Here is a 17,635-nt window from a genome sequence, read left to right on the forward strand (position 1 = left end):
TTGAATCTTCAAAAGTGCCGGATGGTTATTCGGGTTTACTCCATTCTGAAAATATTCACATTCTCAAGACAATTTGAAATTCTGGAAAAAAATAATGTATGTATAGTACCATAAAAATAAAATGGAGATGACACCACAAAATAACTAAAACCGTTCTATACAAAGCACAATCTAATGAGACCCAATTTGAAATGTTAAAATTCAACATATTAGCCAGATAAAATAGTGCAAAGAGTGTCAACAAAACGGTCGACGAATGTCATACTGCCAATTCTGAAAAATACATAAATGGGACCCAGCAGTTTCTGTACATTGGAGACCCACATTTTACTTGTACGGTATAAAATAAAACTTTGGTGTGCTCTGTATTTGGTGTTCATCTGATTGGCAAGTGGGCTGATAGGTATTTTTGATTTTGAAAGCATGACGACAACGAACTGGCATACGTTTGGCAAATCATTAACTCTAATCATTGTAATCTGAAACGTCAGGACATTCGATTAACCAAATGATAAATACAAGGCATTATAATGTAATTTTGTTCATCAAAGTCTCGACATTTAAAATGAACGGGCGCGTTTTCGACCACAAACACACAAACTATATCACAAAAAAACAGCAGTTGAACAGACGAGTATAGCAGTCGACATTATAGAACAGCTAGTTGGGCTAACTGCTGGGAGCTTGTCTAACTCCGATGGTCTATTAATGTACTGAGACAAATCTAACCTTAAACGGCTGTGTGTTGTTTTGCGTGGGCGCCACGAGGAAATCTGAACGCATACCTCCGACAAAAGTGGATTACTATCCAACTAACACTGGAATTGTCCTGTTAGCTTGTTAGCACAACGATCCATTTTCTGTCGTGGTCTACTTTCGAGACATCGCGATACGACGCTACGAGTTCTCGCAACGTCATTCGTTTTCCGTTTATTATGCCAGTGCATTGCGGTCACGTGTGGAACCACAGCTGTCGCTTTTGGCTTTACAATCAAGCTGCAAATCAGCAAATGGATGATATAACATTTATTTTAACACCAAGCAAACAAACCACCAGGCAAAATATCAATAACATTTTTATTTTGTGCACGACTCATTTTACTGTATTTACAATATGTAAACAATAACGAGACACCAACTCAAATTAGACATGCTCATGTAATCATTACCAGCCAAAACGATTCAAGTATACACAATTTCAAACAGTCTGACCGGAATTTACATTAACTTTGGAAAAACGGTTTAACAGACTTCACCCAGTAATGACATTCATGAGTAATTTTCGGTCAAATAAATTTTAGACACATAAAAATGTGATTGCATCAAACATATTATAAAACATAATAAATATTGTTCATGTATCTTCTTACAAAAACTTTTTACACTTAAATGTCTTAGATCTTTTTCATAAATCACACAGTTTTTAGACCTATACAATGTGGGGTGAAAACATAACCACTGACATGGAAAGTAAATGCAATGATGCAAAACACGAAAAAAACACTGATGCCGCCATGATAATTGAGAATCAATTATCCAAGGCTGTTTTAACATCTCACATGGTGTGGTGATTTAAAAATAAAATACAGCCTTTAAGCATTTGAGAGCAGCAATGAACCTTTTTAGTGTAACAAAGATACTGCAGTTAGTTACAACCTTGTTCAGACAAAAAAATGAGTGGCAACATAGTGATAATAAAACGGCAGTATGAAAACAGAGAATCACATTTGATTTGTTTTTACCAAATAAATTCACAAGATGAAGCCGCAAGAACATTGATACTAACAAAAATGTTTGCCATGCATTGGGAATGGAAACTGAAAGTGAAGGGTCACAGAGCAGGCACAAAAGCTCCAAATTTGACACATCATGGTCCACAGCAGCATTGGAATACATGCCACGATGTGGAGTAACAGTTATGTCACAGTAAGCCCAACACTGTCCTTGCTTTTGTCAGTATATGTGGGGGAGCTGCTTTTGTCAGATATGGTTGAGGAGGAGGAGGGTACGGCTGCTTCTGTTGGGGCATTCAGAGTTTGTGGAACTGGGGAATTGCCTATTGATTTGCCCAAAGTGTCTGGATTGGCCTCAACCTCTGGTTCTTGTTGCGAAGCTGATGCTGGTGGATCAAAAACAACACAACGTATCAACAGAATGATCCACACTGTAAATGTTTTGTGTTTTGAGTCAGACAATATTTGAAGATGATGAGCTTTATTTAGCTGAAAGATAATCACTTTAGAGGAATGGCAATGGTGTGACGGTCTTATTACCTGACTGCGTGCAAGACTTCATGTGTTCTGGCCAGTGAGCTTGCTGGCATGGGTAATCGCAGTAACTGGTATTCCAACAACAGTAGAAGATGGCTTCCTTTCTGCAGTTGGCGCACCACTGTTTTTTTTTTGTCTCATCCACAGCCTGCTGCTTTTCTAAATCCATCTGCTTTTTCACCTCTGCGACTAACCTCTCTCTCTCCTGCTCCAGACTCTGCCTCATCTCTGCCATTGTCAGTTCTATGTGAGGGTTGCATTAAAAAGAAGACATGATTTGTACTCTCTGAATAAATTTTCAATCTTTCAGAATTAAGGGAGCTTTGTAATGTGGCAAAATTCCCATCAATGTAATTCTATGTTGTATACTTTCATATTTTGAGAAGTATAACTATTGCAAAATGTACAACTCACATTGGTCAACAGCAAATTTTAATCAGAAATGTCTGATTATGGAAAATATAATGTCAAAATATGTTTAACGATGTTTGTTGTACCAAGTTCATCCTGTCTACTTGATATCTAATTTAAAGCAGATTCTTTACTCATAGACAGTGTAGGTGTTCAAATACCTGACATGTTTTGGCGTCTACTTCCGCCTTCGTCAGAGAGTAGGACACTCTGACGAAGGCGGAAGTAGACGCCGAAACATGTCAGGTATTTGAACCCCTACACTGTCTGTAAGTAAAGAATCTGCTTTAAAATATGTTTAACGATGTTATTTATATGCAATAGCTAAATAGAAACGAGACATACCCAGGTTGTGCTTCATTTCAGACAACTCTTGTTGATGCAACCACTGAAGTTTCTCAATCTCGATTCTCAGCCGCCGAATCTATGGAACAACTAAACGAGTTGATAACAAACTCTTGTAATTTGTGGTCAAGGGCAATCAAAGAAACAATCACCTCTGCGATTGTATTTCCTGAAGTGTTTTTCGAAAGGTCATTGTAGATTTCAGTCATTGTCCCTTTGATTGAGTCCATAATCTGGAAAGGTATTGTCAGATTTTAAAATTGTGAAGCAAATATGTCAAAATAAATGACACAATATAGACCAGGGGTCCGGAACCTATGGCTCGCAAGCCACATATGGCTCTTTTGACGATTGCATATGGCTCGCCGATAAATCTGAATACATATTCTCGCTTTTTTCTGTTCATTTTCTGTTGGGGCTGCAGTAGGCGGAAAGTGCAATTTTGATTGGACGATACTGGCCGTCAGTTGAAACAGGTAAACGCCCCTTTAAATGAGCCCAACGAGTAAAACAAAGTACACGTCAGCTTGAATGCACCGGAGGATTCGCCTCTGTGGAGAGAAAAGGTTCTGATTCTAATTTGCAATGAAACAATACCATCGATGAAACAGTCGAATGTCAGTGACATTTTAGCAAGCCCCGTGTTAATGTTAGCATCAATATAGCAAGTGTGGAAGCCAATGAGCCGTGTGCAGGCTAGCTACCAATAACTTCGCGTATGGACCCGGCAAGTTGACTTTACGATTGTTTGGCTGGATTTTTACCAATCACGAGGAACGGAAAACCATTCATGTTAACGGTGAGTACTATCACAAAGTTATTTTAAATAAGACATTCTGACATTTTGTTGAAATGAAAAGTGGCCGCACGTGTGTCTGTCTGTGTGTGTGTGTGTGTGTGTGTGTGTGTGTGTGTGTGTGTGTGTGTGTGTGTGTGTGTGTGTGTGTGTGTGTGTGTGTGTGTGTGTGTGTGTGTGTGTGTGCGCTCACGTGTTGTGGCTCTCACTGAAAAACGTTTCTAAATATTTTACTTTTATGGCTCTCTTCGTCAAAAAGGTTCCCGACCCCTGATATAGACCAATTACAGGCATCAATACATTTTTGAAGTAGACAACTGCATTTAGTCTGCATTAAAGACTTACTTTGTTTGTGTATCTGGCTATATCTGCAGCTGCATCGGCAGAAGCAGTCGGGATTGACAAATCTCCTGACAAGTAGGAGGATGTGCTACTTGATGCTGAAGCACCCTGAGGAGAATCTTTCAACTGAACTAGAGGGGATGAAAGGTAAGATAAATGTGTTAAATGTGTTCCCAAAAAGAGTCAGATGCATCTTTTATTATAGACACCTTTGGCTGCTTGTCTAGTCTGGTAGCGGGTACTTGAAGAATTCTGCTGAGTTTGACTCTGTGTCTGCACTTGCCCTTGTGACTGTGCCGTCGACTGTTCCGCCTGTTGCTGCTTCTGCACGTGAGCCTTCTGTGAGGAAGTCTGCACTTTGGTGGGATTCCAAACAACTGCTCGTTGCACAGCCTGCACTGTGTCTTTGGGCAGCAGGGGGCGCTGTTTCTTCACTGCTGGTGATGTTGACGCAACAGACGTGGGGGGAGTACTTGAACTGCAGCTGGGAGTCGAGGCAGCACTAGGCTGACTAGTTGCTGCAGTGGGGGCAGGGTTGGGTGCAGTTGAAGAAGGCTGCGAGACATTTTTCAATGTGGAAGCGGCTGGTGCAACAGCTGTAGTGGAATTGGTTACTTTACCTGAGAAAAAGGAAATATTGAGAGATACACTGGAAAGTACTCATTTGTAAAACAGCAGCAAATTATTGGCAGCGAGGGCACCACTATTTTAGTTCATTTAATGATGGACGTACTGCATTTATATAATATTGTATTTAGAATGACAATTTATGTATTCCCATTGAGTGGTGTGGTAATTTATTTTACTGTATACTACTGCATTTTTATTACAGTAAATGACAGTAGGATAACTGTATTATGGTACTTTGACAGTCCACGCCAGTTTGGATATTAATTCATTCACTGCGAGGCGTGCAAAAATGTGTCCACTCCAGTGCCAGGGTTTTTGTCATTTTTACTCAAATTCCAGGACTCAGAGAATATTGCGTATTAGGACTACATAAACATTCAATGTATCGGAAGAAACTTTTGACTTTCTTCTTTCATCAGGAAAAAAACAGTTAATTCCCAAGTAATATGGTTGTGGAGTTATCTGAGCTTGAATTGGGGCGGCTGTACAAAAGGCAAATGATGCCCCCTCGCGGAAGAGAAAAAACATTGCCAGAGGTCTGACCTGCGCTTTATCGGCACCCCTGCAAGAAAAACCAAAACCCGAACAAATTTGGGAATGGCATTCCACGTCATATTTTCAATTCTTGAAAATTTAGGAATGAGTTAAAGCTGACATTTAATGACAATGCATCAGATTCAGCTTTATGTCGCTTTTCTGACACACACTACAAACGCTTACAATGGCTATTCATGTATCTGCTCATTTACAAATATATGTACAGCAATCCATAGTTTTGGATTTGTTAAATTACAGTCATATATTGTTGTTTTTGTTAACTTCCATGCTGTGGAAAAACATTTTAATGTATTTGATATTCTACCAAAGAGTAAGTTGCTGTTTTAAGTTCACCGTAATCGTACAGCATTTCGTGACAGTGAAGGAGTGAAATCTAATAATAACTTCCTTTCCAATGGCAACCGTCTTACCCTCCAATTTGGCAGCATTGGTCTCTTTGGAGGTGTCTTTCCTTGACCTCTTAGAGTCACGGGCTCCGTGTTCATCTCCGAGGTCAATCACCAGCTCTCTTTCAGAATCTGAGTCTTGCTCTGGCGCTAATGCAGAATGAGGTGTTCTCCCTTCCTCTGAGGCCTTTGGCTTGTCAGTGAGGGTTTGAGACTGGGTCATTCTGGGCTTTTCTTGAACTGCCTCTTCTTGACCATCGCTACCTTGCTTCTCTTTGATTTGAGTTGCAGGGGTGGATTTTTCGACCATGCCTTCAACTGAATCCTTATTCTCTGCTTCTGCATTTGCTTTGGGCCGCTTTCGATCCACTCTGACCTTTTCATCCTGTCCAGAGCTCTTTGGCTTGTGTTCCTCATCAGTGGCATATTCGCTATCACTCGAGTCCGATTTATCAGAGTCTTCAGTGTCACTATGATCCACACCTTTGTATACATCTTCAGAAATGGCATCTATCCCTGCAAACCGAGGAAAAGGATCAAGTAAACAAAAATGGTTGCATAGTTGGTAATTATAGACACCCCCCCCCCCCCCCCCCCCCCCCCGCCGCCCAAAACAAAGAAATCACGGTGGTCCATTTAGTGATCAAGAGATCGCAGGGTTGGTGGCAATGCCAATGGGGGCATTGGTTGCAACATAACCCAAATTTGCTAGCAATACGCTGCAACTACATATTAACTTACACTAATGTAGCTCATAGTCATCGTTACATGAAAAAAAAAAATGAAAACACTTCTAGACCGTAAATGTAAAACAACAACATGAAAATGTGCATTCATTGTTACATTTGATTGGTCAAAATCAAAGCACACAATTCCATGTAAAATGCATTGCACATATTTGTGGTATGCATATCACAAAGACCAGAATCGCAATGACAATGTTTTTATGAGAACTTGTGCAGCTTTTCTATACAGACCATTTTAATGAGGCACAAAATATTGTATGTAATTTTGACCCAAAACACCAACGTGAAATCAGATATTTGCAGATATTGCCCTATGTTAGTACATGTTCCTTTGAATAAACTGATTTAAAAAAATGTAGAGCATCTCATAATCATGGATTTGTAATTACCAAGCTGAGCCTTGCAGCTTTCAATAGTCTTGTCGAGACTCCTGATGGGTCTCTTTGGCGTAGGGAGGGTAGCTGACCCCAATTGTTGCTGTTGTTGCTGCTGCTGCTGCACACTCTCGCTCAATTCTCTCAGATCCATCTCAGCTTTCACTCGATCTGAATAGAAAATGGAAATGAAATCTATAATGGGGTGGACAAAGGACATTTCGGACTTCGTTATCATGAGACAATTTTGCGGAGCTAACCGAGGTTGAGATTGAGGATGCCACCCGTGGATGCGGGCCTCTCTTGCTTGGACACCAAACTCGGGTTGAGTGGCTTTGGACTGCCCGTCAAGCTGCCTGCTGGACCAACCTTTCCTGAGAGAGGAGATGCTGAAATTGCAACAAAATGTATGTCAACAATTTCACTTTTCTGTGTATTTGATTAAAAAAAGGTCATGTGGAACCAGAGAAGAGGAATTACCCGTGCAGTCCATGGATTCTTCTCCGGTGCTGTAGTGGAAGGCAGAATTTCTACTGGGCTTTTCCATATCCTGCTCTCCATCAGAGCCCGTGTGAACCGAAGAGTTTGTACTCATCGGGGACCGAGGCATGTCCGTCATGGAGACTCTCCGATTCATACCACTGGGTGTGGAACTCTTACTCAGAACCATCTTTGGAGATGCAGTTAAATCAAAATTAAAGCGGAGTTTATCCGGTTTCTCTGTTTTTACAGTACCAGCACTAGGGTTGGAAGGATCCAGCAACATTTGAAGCTGGTTGTTTGGTGTGTAAGGGGTTCGAAATGGCGCATAGTTAAAAACTCCAATTTTCTTACGAATATTTTCTACATAAACTTCCATTTCTTGCATGGCACTGTTGAAAATGCTCTTTGTCTTCTTGACAGAGAAAGGGATCTCTTTGGACATGAGGTAGCAGTTATTGATGGGGACCCAAGCCCTGCGCAGAAAAGTCGGCGAAAATAAATGAGGATGCACCTTGATATGGTTTTGCTGTGCCGAATATACGAATCACTGGAGTTTAGCTCACCTATCATGCTGTCCAAAGAACCGTGCATCTACCTGCCCATCTTTTTCACGAAGAGCTTTTGCTGGCCAGAATGGAAATCCTTTGAGTTTAGCCCAGACCAGTGTATGAGGCTGACTCTGTTGGTGTAAAAAAAAAAATAATATTTATAACACATAAATTCAAGATTAAAACTACTGCACATTTCTTAAATCTAGCCAATAACGTACACATGGCTCACAGAACCAGTTCTCCCTTTTTTGGCATGAAGACAAGTAGCACTCAGGGCATACTTCGATCTCATTCATCTAAAAAAGCAAAACGCGAAGAAAGACAAGCATGACATTTTTTCATGATTGGCAAAGGTACAAATGATTATTCAAATAGAAATAAAGCATATTTACTTCGTGCTCACATATCTTGACAATAACTTTTGCAGTTGCTGTTAATTTGTGATTTCCTGGAATAAATAAGAACGGTGGGATTTTTCCATTCTTCCTTTACAAACAAGTCTGCATGGACATAGCAGCGGTATACCTCCATTATAAATGATACAGTTGTGTAAGATCCACTTCATATCAGCCAGAAAGGCTTCAGTACAGCCATACATTTTCTTCTTGATGTTCTGTTTTGAGACAGGAGAGGCGTAGGGATGTTTCAATATTCTATGAAAGCTGGTAACGTCTCTGAAAATTCTATCAAAAAATTACCTTCTCTAAAGTCGACAAGTCCATGGGGTGAAAAATGTACTCAGCATAGTCTGGATGCTGTTCCAAGGAGACAGGCTTCTGGAAGGGCTCTGTCTGCTCAGTATGAGGACATAAGGGAAAACGAATACATCGGCAAGAGTTTGGAGGTGTTATTTCAGCCTTATAATTCCTGAAGTTGAGAAAAGATTCTGATTAATGACTTACCCCAGGTTGCTTAATCTTTTGGAGTGCAAATTTGAGCAAGTACGAGAGTTGGTCGATATTCAACATGGTCATTGCTTTGCTCTGCGTTTCAATGCATTCAGCAACTGTTATCTTCTGCAACAACAAGAAGCATTTTATGAATGACAAAGTAAGAAACAACGACTGGCCTCATCAATAGTTGATTGAAAATCTATAAAAATTGTATTTTTTGAGTACCTGTACAAAACAACGAATTCTCAAAATGCGATGAATATTAAAAAACTGCTGTGTATGTTTCACAATATAAAAAGACAGTTGCAAGCCTATGTGCCACACATTGGGAACAATTTACTAAAGCCTCTATGACACCATAGAGGAGAGCCTCACATCCATTGACTAGCACCAATTACATTTTCTCATCTTCATGTATACTCCACACTGCCCCTTATAGGTCAAGGCATACACACACAGCAGGATTTCTTGATTTATCGTTTTTATTTATTTTTATGGTCTTAATATATTACTACAGTATTTACTTTGTTACTAATCAATCATGTGGTTGTTCTTTAAAATTACAGTAAAGTCTCGTTATATCGATATCGGTTATATCGATAGTACTGCTTATTACGATACTATTTCTATGAACGCAAGGAGAAAATTTACATGCCGCAGGATCGGATATATCGATAGTCCGGTTACATCGATATTTTTTCCGACTCCCGAGAATATCGATATAACGAGACTTTACTGTATATTTAGAGTTTGGTAATTGAATAAATAGTGAGTTGTAAAATCTACCAGTGTTGATTTCTGTTCATTATGATTTCATTATCAATAAAAATGTAATGATTTAGTGCCATAATCGCAGATCCCTGCCATATTCCTGCATGCACGTGTGTGCGCGCACACACTCACACGCGTACGTACACACGTATTCACTATCCATTGAGATACCTCACACTCAGGGCAGAACCAGTCGCCCTCAGGCTCAGCTGGTAGTTTGAGGCACTTGGCGTGGTACACCCTGGGGCAGAGCTCACAGCAGAGCACCTGGCCCTCGCGGTGGCACAGCCAGCAGTAGAAGTCATTCCTGCCGTCCTGCGGTACAACATCAACAGGGTCTGTGGTGAGTGCTGGCTGCTTCATATAGTAAAAGGGACCATGTCTTAGCTCTGACTGAAATGCAGGCAAGAGAAAAAGGGGCAAGTTTCAAAAAACACGCAGGAACAAAAAGAAAAAAGATGCAGTGCAACAAAAACTAGGCAACAATACAGCGGGTAGGCTGGTAAGCAAGGACATAAAAGAAACTCTCAACAAACTACTGCAATCTCAAATGCTGATCATGTGACAATTTCAACTGCGGTTCAAAGACAACTGGTTTAACAAGTTTAAGCATTAAGCAATTCAAAAATACATGTTAATATTTTTAAATTCTGATATAATTCATCTCTTAACTTTCTGAATCTACTAGATGCTGGCTAAAGTAAGTAGTTTTGAAATTGTGATGTTTTTTTGTCACAAACTGTCATATTTGAGTTTCCTATTTACAGTACACAAACGTACAGTAGCCAAGACTACGATCATACCAAGATGCAGCAAGCAGAAAAAGATAGTTCTATCAAGGTCGTGCTTGAACCAAAGTTGATGTCACATGTCAAAAAGTCATTAAAACAACCACGTGCAAATCATACTATACTGTCTAAGTAGAAATACACTTTGCATTAACCGTACAGTCTTCAAATCAGACTACCGGTAACCAAAATCTAATCTTTAGCCATAAGCACATTGCGCTCAAGTTTCATCTTGCCAATAAGTCACACTCAAAACCATCGGGCACTCATTACAAACACTACATGATGTGCTTTGATAAATAAAAGAATGATAATAAGTGATATGAATTGGGTTTACAGGATGCAGTTCCTTATACTTCAATTGAATCACAGAAGCAGCAAGTCATTTTCAAAAAAATACGAAACTGATGATGTGAAACCATGATTTTTTTTACTCAACACAGCAGATTCTGAAACAATGGGTCCTGTTACCTGGTCTTTGCTTGAGGTCATGGCCCCAGGCTTCTTCTTTTTTTTGAGTGGACTGGAGGAGGTGTCAGTTGGAGAGTGTCCATTGGACGAATGGGTGGGACTGGACACCCGCCTCTTTTGTGGTGCCAGGGAGCGTTCTGCCGACCCCGGTGGATCGGGCGCTAAAGACAGACACACAAACATGTCATCATACATGCCAGAACTTGTATGGGGCTTGAGAATGGGGTTAACAATAAGCTTTAACTTTCCTTTTTTGAAACATCCCAACGTACACAGAATGGTGACAAAAATAAAGACACCAAATGTCCTCTATAGCTTCATACAACAAAGAGGGTGCATAAAAGTACTTAAAATTGAATCACTGTCTGTGTCTTATAAGTTCTTCTTTTCTTTTCGGGCTCGCCACAGGGGTCGCCACAGCGAATCAATGTCCTCCATCTATCCCGGTTTTGTGCATCCTCTTCTCTCACAACAGCTACCTTCATGTCCTCTTTGACCATATCCATAAACCTCTTCTTCGGTCTTCCTCTCGGTCTCCTGCCTGGCAGTTCAAGGCTCAGCATCCTTCTCCCTATATAGTCACTCTCTCTCCTCTGGACATGTCCAAACCATCTCAGTTTGGCCTCTCTGACTTTCTCTCCAAAGCCTCTAATATGAGTTGTCCCTCTAATGTACTCATTCCTGATCCTATCCAACCTGGTAACTCCCAAAGAAAACCTCAACATCTTCAGCTCTGCTACCTCCAGCTCTGCTTCCTGTCTTTTCTTCAGTGGCACTGTCTCCAGTCCAAACATCATGGCTGGTCTGACCACGGTTTTATACATTTTTCCTTTCATCCTAGCTGAAACCCTTCTATCATCACACCTGACATTTTTCTCCAGCCGCTCCAGCCTGCCTGGACACACTTCTTCACCTCTTTTCCACACTCTCCATTGCTCTGGACAGTTGACCCCAAGTACTTCATCCACCTTCTTTATGTCTTCCCCCTGCAGCATCACTCTTGCACTTGGATCCCTCTCATTCACACACATATATTCCGTCTTGCTGCGACTGATCTTCATTCCTCTCCTTTCCAGGGCATATCTCCACATCTCTAGTTTCTCCGCCACCTGTTCCCTGTTCTCGCTACAGATCACAATGTCATCTGCAAACATAATGGTCCAAGGAGATTCTTGTCCAACATTGTCTGTCAGCCTGTCCATCACCATAGCAAACAAGAAGGGGCTCAGAGCTGACCCCTGGTGGAGTTCCATCTCCACCTTGAATTCCTCAAGTCATACCGACAACACACCTCACAACTGTCTTACAGTCATGATACATGTCTTGCACCGCTCTGACATACTTTTCCGTCACTCCAGACTTCCTCATGATAGTAAAAGGGACCATGTCTTAGCTCTGACTGAAATGCAGGCAAGAGAAAAAGGGGCAAGTTTCAAAAAACACGCAGGAACAAAAAGAAAAAAGATGCAGTGCAACAAAAACTAGGCAACAATACAGCGGGTAGGCTGGTAAGCAAGGACATAAAAGAAACTCTCAACAAACTACTGCAATCTCAAATGCTGATCATGTGACAATTTCAACTGCGGTTCAAAGACAACTGGTTTAACAAGTTTAAGCATTAAGCAATTCAAAAATACATGTTAATATTTTTAAATTCTGATATAATTCATCTCTTAACTTTCTGAATCTACTAGATGCTGGCTAAAGTAAGTAGTTTTGAAATTGTGATGTTTTTTTTGTCACAAACTGTCATATTTGAGTTTCCTATTTACAGTACACAAACGTACAGTAGCCAAGACTACGATCATACCAAGATGCAGCAAGCAGAAAAAGATAGTTCTATCAAGGTCGTGCTTGAACCAAAGTTGATGTCACATGTCAAAAAGTCATTAAAACAACCACGTGCAAATCATACTATACTGTCTAAGTAGAAATACACTTTGCATTAACCGTACAGTCTTCAAATCAGACTACCGGTAACCAAAATCTAATCTTTAGCCATAAGCACATTGCGCTCAAGTTTCATCTTGCCAATAAGTCACACTCAAAACCATCGGGCACTCATTACAAACACTACATGATGTGCTTTGATAAATAAAAGAATGATAATAAGTGATATGAATTGGGTTTACAGGATGCAGTTCCTTATACTTCAATTGAATCACAGAAGCAGCAAGTCATTTTCAAAAAAATACGAAACTGATGATGTGAAACCATGATTTTTTTTACTCAACACAGCAGATTCTGAAACAATGGGTCCTGTTACCTGGTCTTTGCTTGAGGTCATGGCCCCAGGCTTCTTCTTTTTTTTGAGTGGACTGGAGGAGGTGTCAGTTGGAGAGTGTCCATTGGACGAATGGGTGGGACTGGACACCCGCCTCTTTTGTGGTGCCAGGGAGCGTTCTGCCGACCCCGGTGGATCGGGCGCTAAAGACAGACACACAAACATGTCATCATACATGCCAGAACTTGTATGGGGCTTGAGAATGGGGTTAACAATAAGCTTTAACTTTCCTTTTTTGAAACATCCCAACGTACACAGAATGGTGACAAAAATAAAGACACCAAATGTCCTCTATAGCTTCATACAACAAAGAGGGTGCATAAAAGTACTTAAAATTGAATCACTGTCTGTGTCTTATAAGTTCTTCTTTTCTTTTCGGGCTCGCCACAGGGGTCGCCACAGCGAATCAATGTCCTCCATCTATCCCGGTTTTGTGCATCCTCTTCTCTCACAACAGCTACCTTCATGTCCTCTTTGACCATATCCATAAACCTCTTCTTCGGTCTTCCTCTCGGTCTCCTGCCTGGCAGTTCAAGGCTCAGCATCCTTCTCCCTATATAGTCACTCTCTCTCCTCTGGACATGTCCAAACCATCTCAGTTTGGCCTCTCTGACTTTCTCTCCAAAGCCTCTAATATGAGTTGTCCCTCTAATGTACTCATTCCTGATCCTATCCAACCTGGTAACTCCCAAAGAAAACCTCAACATCTTCAGCTCTGCTACCTCCAGCTCTGCTTCCTGTCTTTTCTTCAGTGGCACTGTCTCCAGTCCAAACATCATGGCTGGTCTGACCACGGTTTTATACATTTTTCCTTTCATCCTAGCTGAAACCCTTCTATCATCACACCTGACATTTTTCTCCAGCCGCTCCAGCCTGCCTGGACACACTTCTTCACCTCTTTTCCACACTCTCCATTGCTCTGGACAGTTGACCCCAAGTACTTCATCCACCTTCTTTATGTCTTCCCCCTGCAGCATCACTCTTGCACTTGGATCCCTCTCATTCACACACATATATTCCGTCTTGCTGCGACTGATCTTCATTCCTCTCCTTTCCAGGGCATATCTCCACATCTCTAGTTTCTCCGCCACCTGTTCCCTGTTCTCGCTACAGATCACAATGTCATCTGCAAACATCATGGTCCAAGGAGATTCTTGTCCAACATTGTCTGTCAGCCTGTCCATCACCATAGCAAACAAGAAGGGGCTCAGAGCTGACCCCTGGTGGAGTTCCATCTCCACCTTGAATTCCTCAAGTCATACCGACAACACACCTCACAACTGTCTTACAGTCATGATACATGTCTTGCACCGCTCTGACATACTTTTCCGTCACTCCAGACTTCCTCATGCAATGCCACAGCTCTTCTCTGGGCACCCTGTCATACGCTTTCTCCAGCTCTACAAAGACACAATGCAATTCCTTCTGACCTTCTCTGTACTTCTCTATCAGCATTCTTAAAGCAAACATTGCATCTGTCGTACTCGTTTTTGGCATGAAGCCATACTGTTGCTCACAAATGTTCACTTCTGCTCTTAGTCTAGCTTCAACTACTCTTTCCCAGAGTTTCATTGTATGGCTCATCAACTTTATTCCTCTGTAATTAGTACAACTCTGCACATCTCCTTTGTTCTTAAAAATGGGCACGAGTACACTTCGTCTCCATTCTTCAGGCATCTGTTCACCATCTAAGATCTTGTTGAATAACCCAGTCAGGAACACCACCGCTACCTCTCCAAGACACTTCCATACCTCGATTGGTAAATCATCAGGCCCAAGTGCCTTTCCCCCCTTCATCCTCTTCAGCGCCCTCCTCACTTCATCCTTGCTAATGCTTGCTATGTCTTGGTCCACCATCTTTGTCTTGCCAGCCTGTAAAGATCAGTCTCACCTTCCTTGCTGTCCAGCCGAGCATACAAGTCATCATAGGCCTCTTGTTTGGCGTTTTCCATCTGTACTTTAACCGTGCGCTGCATCTCCTTGTACTGCTGTCTACTCTCGCCCGTCCTCTAAGTGTCCCACTTCTTCTTTGCTAACCTCTTTCTCTGTATACACTCCTGCACCTCCCCATTCCACCACCAAGTCTCCTTATCTACCTTTCTTCCACTCTATACACCAAGTACTTTCCGACCTGTGTCTCCGATTATGTTCGCTGTAGTTTGCCAGTCATCTGGAAGGACTTCTTGCCCACCCAGTGCTTGTCTTACCTCCTTCCTAAATGTCATGCAACACTCTTCCTTTTTCAACTTCCACCATTTTGTCCTCACTTCAGCCTTTGGTTTCTTCATCTTCCTCACTGCCAGCATCATCCTACACACCACCAACCTATGCTGTCTGGCTACACTCTCACCAACCACTACTTTACAGTCACTGATTTCCTTTAGATGGCGCCGTTGACACAAAATGTAGTCTACCTGTGTACGTCTGCCTCCACTCTTATAGGTCACCCTATGTTCCTGTCTCTTCTGAAAGAGACAGGGACATAGGGTGGGACATAGGGCATCCGACGTAAAAAAAAAATGCCAAAACGAATATGTGTCTTATAAGTTGTGTTCGATTATTTTGTTATTTTGACTTCAATATGGCGTAAAGAGGAGCTCCTACATTTTGTTGTTCTTCTTTTTACTTTCCTCTTCTTGTCATGATCTGGTTGGCGACCAACGGGGGGCGCTGCCCGATCAGATTGGCGACCAGCGGGTAGCGACGTCAGCCCTGCCGGCAGCCTCGCAGGTGCTGGTCGTTATAATCAATGACACTTAAAAGGACACCTGGCACGATCATCCGGTGCCGATTCATTGTTTGTTTGCTGCTTGGTTGCAGCATGCATCGTGTACGTGTTTGTTTAACCTTGGCGGGCTTTTACTTTTGGTTTTCTTTTGCTACTTTGTATTTTTTCCATTCAGATCATTTTGATGTTTTACATTTTGTTACTGCTGACCTTTATTTTAATACAATTTGTCAAACAACCTCCTGCTGCCTCCTGCCTGCTTTTTGGGATCCGAACCCGCCATCACCACCTCGCGAAACGTGACAGAATGAACCGGCCAACTATCGGATCCCGCAGGTACATCGGACCCGTCTCATTTCCACCCTGTGCCTGGCAATGCTACGTCCACGTTAGCGCAAGCCTCGTCGCGTTTGAATCGCGTCACTCGACGAGCCGCAACGTCCACGTAAACGTCCGGCCGAGACCTCCTTCCAGGTGGCCGTCCAGGGTGACCCTGGGTGACTGGCATTGCACGCACACGTCCAGCCACGCTGTCGTCGTGCATGACGAATTGAGTCTCATCCACGACGAGCCGTGCAAAGTCCGCGTCAACGTCAGTCCGAGACCCCACTCACCGCTGGATCCCGGAGCGGCTCTGGACTGGTCTCGTTCCCCCGGAGCCGGGCAGTTCACGCCCACGTCGGCGTCCGACCGAGACCTGGTCCCATACGGCCGTACGGGGTGCCATTCTGCGCCTGGCAGTTCGACGTCCACGCAGAGCCATGCGCCGTCGCGTGAACGTGCGAGAGGGATCGCACTCACGCCCACGACGATCCGTGCCGCGTCTTCGTCCACCCCAGGCCGAGTCCCGTTCCCATCAGGCCGCCGCCCGTCGTATGCTGGAGAGGCAGCGGTTGCCCTCTCCACTGACCGTTCCCTGGCGAGTGGACCTTTTGGGAGACTGTTGGGACTTCTGGAAGCAGCCCCTTGAAGGGGGGGTACTGTCATGATCTGGTTGGCGACCAACGGGTGGCGCTGTCGGCCCCGCCTGCACCTGCACAGGTGCTGGTCGTCCCGATCAGATTGGCGACCAGGGGGGGGGGGGGGGGGGGGGGGGGGGGGGGGGGGGGGGGGGGGGGGGGGGGGGGGGGGGGGGGGGGGGGGGGGGGGGGGGGGGGGGGGGGGGGGGGGGGGGGGCCCCCCCCCCCCCCCCCCCCCCCCCCCCCCCCCCCCCCCCCCCCCCCCCCCCCCCCCCCCCCCCCCCCCCCCCCCCCCCCCCCCCCCCCCCCCCCCCCCCCCCCCCCCCCCCCCCCCCCCCCCCCCCCCCCCCCCCCCCCCCCCCCCCCCCCCCCCCCCCCCCCCCCCCCCCCCCCCCCCCCCCCCCCCCCCCCCCCCCCCCCCCCCCCCCCCCGTGAAAGCACCGACTAAATAACGCCTTTGTGTAAAGCTTTTAGGCAAAGGATGGTAGCAATGGTGGACGGTACCGGGCTCTTTATTTGTAGAATGGTCGAAAGTTGAATGGTAGAAAGTTACTCTCAGGGAAGTGACATACAACGTGAGAGACATGTCAGGCTGAGATTCACATGAGAGCCGCGGTGTGCACATGTGACGCCACAAACGCAAACCTCGTTCGTATTTCTCAATGATCGCCTTCTTCTCCTCAACTGTTATTTTGTTTTGTGTCTTCTTCGGCTGAACACGAGCCTGTGGTGCCATCTTTTTCGGTCCCATAATGGCAAAAGTATCATTGAAGACGATCGACGTGTGCACTCATAGAAAGGGTTGTGGAAAGGTAGGCCGGCTGGGACGCTGTTCGGCCGTGTGCTTTT

General features: G+C 43.7%; 2 protein-coding genes across 7 annotated transcripts in view; both read right to left on the reverse strand.

Annotated features, from left to right (window-relative positions):
* Positions 1-884, reverse strand: part of LOC148903013 (uncharacterized) — a 37,565-nt gene extending 36,681 nt beyond the window's left edge. For 3 of the 4 annotated variants that reach the window (XM_088994826.1, XM_088994804.1, XM_088994833.1), the window contains exon 1: positions 730-873. The gene's annotated coding sequence lies outside the window, so the exon portion shown is untranslated. Of the gene's footprint in view, positions 1-729 lie in introns of all 4 variants that reach the window. The other variant, XM_088994814.1, reaches the window with a different exon arrangement.
* A 179-nt stretch (positions 885-1,063) lies between these two features.
* The window catches only part of LOC148903014 (MYND-type zinc finger-containing chromatin reader ZMYND8-like), a 29,117-nt gene continuing 12,545 nt past the window's right edge, over positions 1,064-17,635 (reverse strand). Inside the window, exons 6-23 of one of the 3 annotated variants that reach the window (XM_088994855.1) lie at positions 13,082-13,242; positions 9,728-9,949; positions 8,795-8,908; positions 8,591-8,683; positions 8,418-8,505; positions 8,285-8,340; positions 8,111-8,188; positions 7,905-8,020; positions 7,339-7,814; positions 7,119-7,247; positions 6,874-7,029; positions 5,763-6,254; positions 4,374-4,784; positions 4,168-4,295; positions 3,179-3,259; positions 3,027-3,105; positions 2,274-2,513; positions 1,064-2,119 (exon numbers count right to left, since the gene is read on the reverse strand). In XM_088994855.1, coding sequence (XP_088850981.1) covers positions 1,917-2,119; positions 2,274-2,513; positions 3,027-3,105; positions 3,179-3,259; positions 4,168-4,295; positions 4,374-4,784; positions 5,763-6,254; positions 6,874-7,029; positions 7,119-7,247; positions 7,339-7,814; positions 7,905-8,020; positions 8,111-8,188; positions 8,285-8,340; positions 8,418-8,505; positions 8,591-8,683; positions 8,795-8,908; positions 9,728-9,949; positions 13,082-13,242 — 3,323 coding nt within the window. In that variant the 3' untranslated portion in view covers positions 1,064-1,916. Of the gene's footprint in view, positions 2,120-2,273; positions 2,514-3,026; positions 3,106-3,178; positions 3,260-4,167; positions 4,296-4,373; positions 4,785-5,762; positions 6,255-6,873; positions 7,030-7,118; positions 7,248-7,338; positions 7,815-7,904; positions 8,021-8,110; positions 8,189-8,284; positions 8,341-8,417; positions 8,506-8,590; positions 8,684-8,794; positions 8,909-9,727; positions 9,950-10,815; positions 10,996-13,081; positions 13,243-17,635 lie in introns of those variants that run through there. The other 2 variants (XM_088994845.1, XM_088994843.1) reach the window with 2 other exon arrangements.

Source organism: Hippocampus bargibanti, linkage group LG01, assembly GCF_051943395.1.
Source record: "Hippocampus bargibanti isolate YZ-2025 linkage group LG01, ASM5194339v1, whole genome shotgun sequence".
Lineage (NCBI taxonomy): Eukaryota > Metazoa > Chordata > Actinopteri > Syngnathiformes > Syngnathidae > Hippocampus > Hippocampus bargibanti.